Raw genomic sequence first — 9472 nt, 5'->3', positions numbered from 1 at the left:
GGGGGGGGGGGGACACAGGAGACAGTGCTTACCAGATCAGGTCTGTGAAGCCTCTGTGCATCTGCATGGAGGAGGAGCAGCTGCTGAGGATGGACAGGATGCACTCCAGGAACAGGAGCTGCAGCTGCTGATTGTCACTGCAGGTGACCGACACACAGACACAGGGGAACAGCAGAGTTAAAGTGGTGACATGTGGAAAGCACTTGGAAGAAAGGCAGGCATCAGAGAAGTGTTAATTTGGGGGCATGTTTAGGGTAATGGGTTGAACTGAGTCCCATTTGCTGCGCTGCCCCCCGGCCCCCTCTTGCCGGCCCCCTTCACATGCTTCAGTCCTTGCCAGCTATCTGAGAATGCGAGCTTATTTGGAGAAAGTTTAGTATGCAGGTAATGTTCAAATGAGGTCACTAGAGTAGGCCTTAGTCCAATGTGATTATTAGATTTCTTATCACTACAAGATGAGGAATTTGGACACAGAGCTACCTACAGAGGGAAGGCAATGCGAAGAGGCACAGGAGATGATGCCTGGGCTTGCTAAAAATCAAAAACAAGAGGCCTGGAACAGATCCTTCCCTTCTAGCTCCAAACAAGAACTGACTGTGGACACCATGAACTTTGCTCTCTGGCCAACAGAACCATGAAACAATACATACTTAGAGCGTCTGGTTTGTGTGCTTTGTAATTATGTCAGCCCTAGCAGGATGACTTTTACAATGGTTGGGCACAAAGCAAATCACCCCATAACCCTGTTGGTTTGTTTTAGTCTGACAAGTAGCAAACAGGTATAAGAAAGATTGGTAAAAGAAAAAAGTCAAAAAGAAGGTAAGATCATGTAAACCTGCTGTATACCTAGGAGACCCAGTAAGACAGAGTAGCCCACCACATGGCTTCAGAGCCTATCTTGAATGGTTCCACTGAGTCAGGGAAGATTGGGGGGAGGGAAGGGAATGGAGGTATACAGATCCTTGCAGTTCTACCCTCTCCCCTGAAAAGGAAATAAGGAGACCAGGTCTTTCCGATGGAGAGAATTTTACATGTGCAAGCCTTTTTCAAAAGCAATCTCCTCTCAGCATTTAAAGCTTCTCCCACAAAATCAACTTTTGCCAGAAAGACCTACTTTGGAGTGGCAGATTTTTGCTCTCTGACAGTTAGATTTATAGAAAAACTGAACATGGAATAGAGTTGCCATATTTTACACCCCTGTGTATGGTTTATTCTATTAATAACATCTCTCGTTGACATGGTATATTTGCTACTGTTAAAGAACAATTATTGATCTACTATTAACTAAATTCCAGTTTACTCCAGAGATATTAATACTTGGCATATTTAATTGCCTAAACCTTTCAAGGAATCACTACATTATCTTTACATTAGTCAACACTGTACTAACTTGCATTCAATTTTTCTTGATTTATTGAAGGCAACATGATTTTCAATGGATACATTCTTTTTCTCACAATTATTATTAGGGGGTTCTGCAACAGAAACAGGAGATAATAGACCACTCGATGGGATGTGCTTTCCTAACACCAGATGGTTTGCTACCCAGACCACTAGACATAGCTGAATCCCAGGTGAACAGCAAGAGTGACAGAAGGGAGTAGGAAAGAATGTAATGTGCAAAGAGACATTACTACAAATACATAATAAAGATTTAAAAGATTAAGGATTCATTCAGGAATCCTATGTAGAATATTTAGAAGAGGGAGAAATTGACTTTTAAAAATGACTTTTGGTTGCATCTCTTTTCTCTTAAATAGCATTAAATACACATCAAAAAGAAGGCTGAAGCCCTAAACAGTATAAATAAGCACCAGGAGAAGGAGCTGAAAGGGAAAGCAAGACTGTGATGGACAGGCTGGAACATGGAGGAAACAGGAAGGAGGAAGAGTTAACAGCCAATTGTCCCAAAGGCCAGAGACCCTAAGGCTGCACAACTGTCACACTGAGGAAGCCTGTGAACTGCAGGCAGAGAAGAGGAAGCTGGAGCTTCAATCTTCCCTGAGTGCTTTGTGAAATGTCCTGTGATGTGTCTATAAAATTGACTTGTAAAGAAATGGGCAGAAGAACTTAAAAGATGATTAGCCAAAGAGAAATTGCAAATGGCCAACAGGCACATGAAAAAATGTTCAATATCTCTCATAATCAGGGAAATGCAAATCAAAACCACAATGAGATACCACCTCACATCAGTGAGAATGGCACCTATCAAAAAAAATGAACAGCAACAAATGTTGGCAAGGATGCGGTGAAAAAGGAACTCTCCTACATTGCTGGTAGGAATGTAAACTGGTTCAACCACTATGGAAAGCTGTGTGGAGATTCCTCAGACTACTAAAAATGGAGCTACCATATGACCCAGCAATCCCACTCCTAGGAATCTACCCCAAGGACACAAAAACATTAATTCAAAAAAATACATACACCCCTATGTTTATCGCAGCACTACTTACAATAGGTAAATCCTGGAAAACAATCCAAATGCTCAAATCTAGGTGACTGGAACAAGAAGATGTTGTATATATACACTGTTGTATATATACAACCTAAAAAGATAAACTCATGCCATTTGCAGCAACATGAATGGCGCTGGATGGGATTATGCTCAGTGAAATAAGTCAGAAGGAAAAAGAAAAGTATTGAATGGCTTCATTTATAGGAGGAAACAATACAAGGACAGATAAGTAAAAACCAGAGAGATCCTACAGGGGACAGAGAGGGATCAGAAGGAGAGAGGAGTGTGGGGGGCTCTGGTGATAAGGGGAGGGGAAGAGGGGAAATAAACATTGCTATAACATGAGCAATAATGCAAATAGATATATGGAAAATAAATAAAAATTTATATATATACATATATATGTATATGTGTGTATATATATATATTAAATAAAATACTGAAAGAAAAAAAAAACTGACTTGTTCTAAAACTAGTTGAGAGGACACAGACTAAGGGCAAAAATCCTGGTCTGAGAAGTAAGAAAGGTGATTGTTTTTAAAGCTTTGTAAATCTACACAGAAACAGAAACAAAAGGAAACAGAGACCTGATGTGGCTCTTTACACAAAACTTTTGCTGACCTATAGTCTAAAACGATCTCCCATGCCCAAAGAGAATGGTATGACTCAGTGGACAGTGATTAACCGGGAAATGGTGATACCATTATTTCAAAAAGGGCAATTCCACTTCTACTTGGATGTACTCAACCACACCTTCTGAGGGTGGCAGAAGAGATAAGTAAAGGATGAGTGCCTAAGAAATTATGACCATTTGCCAAGAGTCAGGTTGGATAGGGGAAGAGTTAAAGAGATGAGAAATCACTAGCCATTCGTAGGCCAGGTAAGGTCCCACACGCCTATGGCCATAAGCTGCCCTTCTGAACAGAACACAGTTCCTACCGGAAAGAGTATTTTCTTCACAGAGACAAGCAAGCAAGCAGATTGAGCATGGGTAAGAGATGTTATAAATGAATACTTACACGCCAGGTTTTATGAGAGCTCAAGATGCAGCATCTAACCCTTCTTAGAAGGATCCAGAAAGAATTTCCAAAGGAAATGTTATTATCTTAGTAGAGGCCAGATGGAATCTGTCACATAAATTCCTTGAGTGTGTGTGGGGCGGGGGTTCTGGAGCAGAGGATGAGATGTCTTCAGCAAGAGGTAGGCTGGGTATGTGGGCAGGGGCCAGGTCAGGAACGCTCTTGAGTGCTGTGCTAGGATATCTGGACTTATTCTGTGAGAAGACTGCCATGACCCCCTTTCTGTTTTAGGATGATCATTCTAGAAACTATATAAATGAATAGATTGCAGAGAGTGAAACAGGAGGGCTACTTAGTAGTCAGCCACTTTTAAACAGATAAGTTCAGTAAGGACTGCCTTTGCCTCAATATCTGAGGCTAATCTTTTTGATCAATTTCTTACTCATTATTAAGAAAAATAATTATTAAATATCCCAGTTCAAACATGGCTCACTCTCAAACTATCAGTCTAGCATCACAAAACTAAAATAAGAGCACAAAATATTCTCTGAAACCACTGAAAATCCACAGAAAAGCTAGGAGCAGTCTAGGTGCCTATCTGCAAAGCATGTCACGGTAACCCCAAGGCATCTGATACAATGACAGCGCAAGGTATTGCCACGGCAACTGGCCTGGCAGTCTCCTTGGAGACAGAACGTAGCAGCTTTTCTGTGGGCTGCAGCAGTCTGGAAATATGGGTGCTTGGGGCCTTACATGAGTCATGTCATTTAAGGAGCTGAAGGAACTTTGGGCGCCTGCCACACATGGCCCTCACCAGGTACACACATGCATGATGCACGTGCACGTGCAGTTCCTGTCTGACTACAGACAGATATGGACAATGCACAGGGATTCATCGGAGACAGAGTGGGGAGCAGAACAGGCTGACTGAAAAAGTGCACTGCTGAGGGGAGCAGCGGGTGGGTCAGGAGAGGTCTGCCGCGCCTGTGGATCACCTCCCGGGTGGGGATTGAACTCATGCTGAAGTGGCTTTAGCTTCTTAGTACTGTGCTTTAACCTGCTGTGCCACCAGGAAGGGCCCAATATAAGGATCAATGAAAACATTCACTTAAAAGACTGATGCCCGGCAGCCACCAGCCAGAGATCACCAGAGACCCATGGGTGAACACAGTTAAGTTCATGAGTGAGGCAGCCTGTCCACTGTGAGAGCCACAGGGCACGCTGCAAATGGGTGTGAGTCAGCCTGTCAGAGGATTTGACCCCGACTTGATAGATGGGTTAAAGGAGCAGAAGGTACACTCAGGTGCACTCAGCAAGCAGGAGCAACTCCAGCATTTGCTCATCTTGGTGAGGGAGCACATGGGAGCTATAGCTGTCATTGAAAAAATGTAGATAACTCATCACCTGGGAGTAGGTTCACAAAGAGACGAGGGGGAGATTTGGCCATTTGTGTGGTTATACAGGGTCATTTTTTAATCTTTTGGGTGTGCTGTCGATTGGCTTTCTTCTTGTTCCCTCACCATGGTGGAGAGTCCTTATCTGATGTTAACACTGTGAAATTTAGTAGGGTGCACACGTTGGTAGCGACCTAGGCAGATGCCAGCTGTCAAGCATGTGTCCTTTCTACCCCTTTCCCTGCAGGACTTGCATTGTCAGGAAATAAAACAAAGGCCAACAAAACTTTGAAAAATATAAAAGCTGTGTTGTTCATTACTTTAGAGATAAGGGAGAACAAAAACCTAAATATTTCTTTCTGAGCAATTTGGTAAAGGAAAAAACTAAAAATTATAAATGTTTCAAAGGGTGGGTATATTTTATGGTAGTTATGCTGTTAATAATGAAAAACTGGCCTTCAGGATACATTTACAGTGAGTTTGGAGGCCTATAAATGAAGGCATTAAAACATACCATTGTTAACTGGTTGGGAAAAAGTCTTCAGTTAGTGCACGTGGTACCTGGGGCTTAGGTTCTTTAAACCAGGGTGGTCCCAACAGCAACTCCAGGGAGCCTCCATCTGTAAGGTGGCCATATGACCTGGCTTACCTGAAGTAGTCCAAGGAAATGCCTATTGTGCAATTGCTAGGGGCATTCAGTATTGATATCTTCTGGGAAGTACTGCTGTATGTGGATTTTTTTCTGCTCAGCACATAATAAATATTTGATGTGGTTTGTTTGCTTTCAGAATTGTTGGTGCTACTTCTGGCTTATGGTGCAGTTGTGAATATTGAACTTCTTATATCAGAAATTTAATTGTAGAGTGTTAGGAAAATACTCTACGGAAACACATTGCACGTGCACACCTACACCCACTGCAAGCGAAGTTCACAGACTATCAGTCACTGAAAAAAGTGAAAGTGCTCCAGAACCATGTGACTGGAGGTTAGGCTTTCCATGGGAAAGTAGTTCATGTGACACTAATATGATTTCCTAGGGATTCTCACTGTATATTGAGTCAAACATGGCTTCAGGCATTTTGTCATGGAGCTTAGTGGCTTTTATTGATTCTCAAAGTCTTGTTTAGTTTTTCAGTGCAATTGCCCTGTCATAATTCTGCCTCTAGAAGCTGTTCATTTGCTTTTTTATGGTCTTTTCCCTCAGGACTCCATTACCATATGGTAGGGATTTTATTGTTAAATAAGCTGGGCATGCAGGTTTACCCTGAGACTTTGAAGCCACTGGTCAGAGAGTACTGTGGTCTCAGCTGGACTCACTTTTGTTGATTCATTTGTTCTCTGTTTTCACTGATTTTACATTTCTTCCAATTTTCCTACCTTACTCCTTTTATTTTTATTTCTCCCTCTGAAATCATACTTAGGTCATTACAATCCCTCAAAAAGCATGTCCAAAATCTGCCCAGCTGTCTCCTAGGGCTTTGACTCTATATATTCATTAGCTTTGCAAGTATTCATGATATGTTCAGGCTCAGGAGGATTCGGAAAAATGACTGCAGATCACAGAGTAACTCACATGCCTTGGAACTACAGTGCTAATAGAGCTCTATATTAGGCAAGCTGAGTTACACGAGGCTGCTTAAATCCAAGAATTTTTGGAAGGATAATTGGGCTTAAAAAATAATCATTCTCGCCTGTCTGTCTCCAACGTCCCCTCCCTTCTCTTCTTGCTCCTTCCAGCAAAGAATGTCAGGGGAATCTCTACCAAACAGTCTTAGAATCAATGAGGCGAGGCTAAGTGGTTGGACTGTATTTTCTGATTCTATTCTGTACCTTATACAACGAACACACTCTGGCCCTTTTTACAAACTCCATTATGTCTCTAAGGGATGCAAAGTGAAAATGGCTCAAAACACAAGAAAAATCTAAAAATTCCAGGGGTCCAGGACATGCTGCCAGATTGTCCTAACGGTGACCTTGCCGGGATGGACAGCTGCCGGGCCTCATGGCCCACGGGTACCCTCACTCTAGTTGCTCTCCATGGACCATGAACCCTGGGAGGAACTCGGGCATGAGGAAAGAATGAGACCAGATACTCAACCTGCCAGCCATGAAATGCTTAGTTACTCAAAAGACTAGTAAGCAAAGTGACTCATAACTCTGTGAAGTAGGCAATTTGCCCTAGTGTGTTCCGAAGCTGTTGGTTGGTTTCTAGGCTCCTTCTTCCTCTCACCGCCCCGTACCTGTGACCTGTACCCCAGTTCTGTATGCATAATCAATCTTTTAAAAAAATTCCTAATATGCTTTATATTATTAATATTATGTGCCATACCACATGATAAGTATACTAGTAAATAGTATATTAATTATTTTTCAGGAGACATAAGCCTAGAGTGGGTCTGAGCTTTGCCCAAGGTCACCATCTAGTAAGGGGCAAACAAGGTCCCATCCAGGTAACCCGGCAAAGTAATGCAGTTGGGTCAGCTGTGATTAAATATCACATATGCCTGCATCTTAGGAAAGCAAGTCAGTGAGAAACACAGCCTGGTTTGAATATAGCAGCTGGCTCTGTGAGGATAGCAGCTGGCTCTGTGAGGATGAAGAGAAACAGCCAGAGGTTAGCAGGAGCTAGACTTTGGTCATGGATGGGGAGAGTGGGCACATACCCAGTGCTAGCAAGGGTGCTGTTGAGAGTGAAGAAGGGCAACTGTAATCATACACCACAGACATAATCTGGGATTGTGCCAGGAACAGCAGTTTGTGTGGGGACCCTACAGATGGGCCTCAGGTTCAGCTAATGATCTGAGCCCCAGTCCTACTGCCTCAGCTCTTCATGGCCAGCAAAGATGGGGACCTGACAGCGTACAGGTGGAGTGGTTTACAACCCATCTGCTGTCAGACACATCCCTCCTGCGAGAAAATACTGCCAGGATCTGCGGCCTGCCCGAGGTTCAGGGGTGGGAGAAACTGGAAGGTCTGGAAAAACGGCTCTTTCTTTTGGACATAATTCTAATTTGGTGAAATATGCAGGTGACCTGGAGGAAGAATGGATAGATTGATATAGAAACCACTTGGCACTGACTTTTAAAGGTAAATTCAAGCTTACATTAAAAGCAATCTTGAGTTTCTGAAAACCAAAACCAAAATAATGCTGCGATACTTCCAGCAAGGCTCAACGCTTGTCTATGCTTCTGACTGGACAACTGCTCCCCGCTCATTACAAGAAATAAACCTCTAAAAACAAAAGATTTCAGTGTTGCCAAACGTCCCTGTTACCAGTAAACCATTATTTAATATATCTCCTATAATTCAAAAGGACTTCAGAATCATACAGGCCTGTGGGATTTTGCAAGTAACCATAGAGGCAGCTAGTAAAGATTTTTTCTGTCATCTCAGAGAGCCTGGCTTTTTCAGGATTTGGCTCGACTACAGCTACACACGGTCTCTCTCTGGCCCCTGGCATGGAGAGCAGGAGAGTGCCATCACGGATGTAAACAAGGTCATAGATGGGGCTGGCGTTAAAAAATGTAAAGCATGTAAAATTTAGAATAACATTCTTTTTAAAGAGAGGTGTGCGAGCTCAGACACCCAGGGGCTGTTAGAAGAGAAAGAGATGCCAGGAGAAATAGAGAAAACCTCATAGTTCAATGCTGTCACTTAACAGGAAGCGCAACACAGTTTGATGAGAAGATTCATGGGGAGCCCCCCAGCTGGGTTAAGACCAGCCCTCACACCAGTTAGCTCTAAGCCGCCACTCTTTCTATGAAATTCCATACTCAGAGGTTAACTCTTTGCAAGGTGTTGTTTTCCTATTTTCTCATTATAAAATTATATCCTTCAGCAAAAATATTTGGTAATGTGGGCTTGCCAGAGGCATGGCCTGTATTTCTCAGGAATGACAGGCAAATACCAACGGGGAACCATTGTCCCTGTAAGCGGCAACTTTAAGTGATGCTGTAGACAACCCTCAGAAATAGCATGAAACTGAAGGCACTTACCTGATGGAGGCTTGTAGCTTCTCACACAGAACAGAGAGCACTGACACAAGGTCATCACAGAGGGCCTCGACTGTCAACCCTTCAAACAGAGGAGGTTACAGGCATTAAATGTTGGCCGGGGCACTAAAGCTCCCTCATGGCCCTCCCATTCTTCACTCAGGATGTTTTCCAGACTACAAAAGGATCAGACCATCAAGTCAATAACAGGAAAAAATATAACAACTCTTTCCCACAGTAAGACACTCAAAAGGGAGTCCAGAAAGACAATACCAGAATGGTCTTATTATAAATAAAATTCACACTTACTGAAGGAAGATTTGGTTAATTTAAGAAATAATGTATGATAATTTCCCCAATATTCAGGCCATTAGACCATATATACACATGTATCCCTTCTTCATATCTCTTGAATTTCTGGGTCAGCTGAGCAGATCTGAGTTGTATTCCAGATAGACTATGGCAATAAGGGAGAAAGGTGGGCTTTTGAACTGGCAAACTTGAGAAAGGGGGCAAAATAATTTAGTCCCCATCCTCACCTACTTCCTTTCCCAGCATTGTCAAGGGCTCATGATTTTTGCTGCTAAGGGAGCAATAACCAGAATTAGAAAA

The 9472-nt window shown here is 42.7% G+C and overlaps 1 protein-coding gene across 1 annotated transcript in view; it reads right to left on the bottom strand.

Moving 5' to 3' along the window:
• Nucleotides 1-9472, bottom strand: part of ARFGEF3 (ARFGEF family member 3) — a 123132-nt gene that overhangs the window by 51973 nt on the left and 61687 nt on the right. The window contains exons 8-9 of the mRNA XM_004673891.2: nucleotides 8864-8942; nucleotides 33-137 (exon numbers count right to left, since the gene is read on the bottom strand). Of these exons, the coding sequence (XP_004673948.1) occupies nucleotides 33-137; nucleotides 8864-8942 (184 nt within the window). The remainder of the gene's footprint in view (nucleotides 1-32; nucleotides 138-8863; nucleotides 8943-9472) is intronic.

This window comes from Condylura cristata, unplaced genomic scaffold, assembly GCF_000260355.1.
Source record: "Condylura cristata isolate star-nosed mole 26May11 unplaced genomic scaffold, ConCri1.0 scaffold00001, whole genome shotgun sequence".
Taxonomy (NCBI): domain Eukaryota; kingdom Metazoa; phylum Chordata; class Mammalia; order Eulipotyphla; family Talpidae; genus Condylura; species Condylura cristata.
The sequence above is the reverse complement of the archived record's forward strand: the minus strand, read 5'-3'. Positions and strand labels throughout refer to the sequence as shown.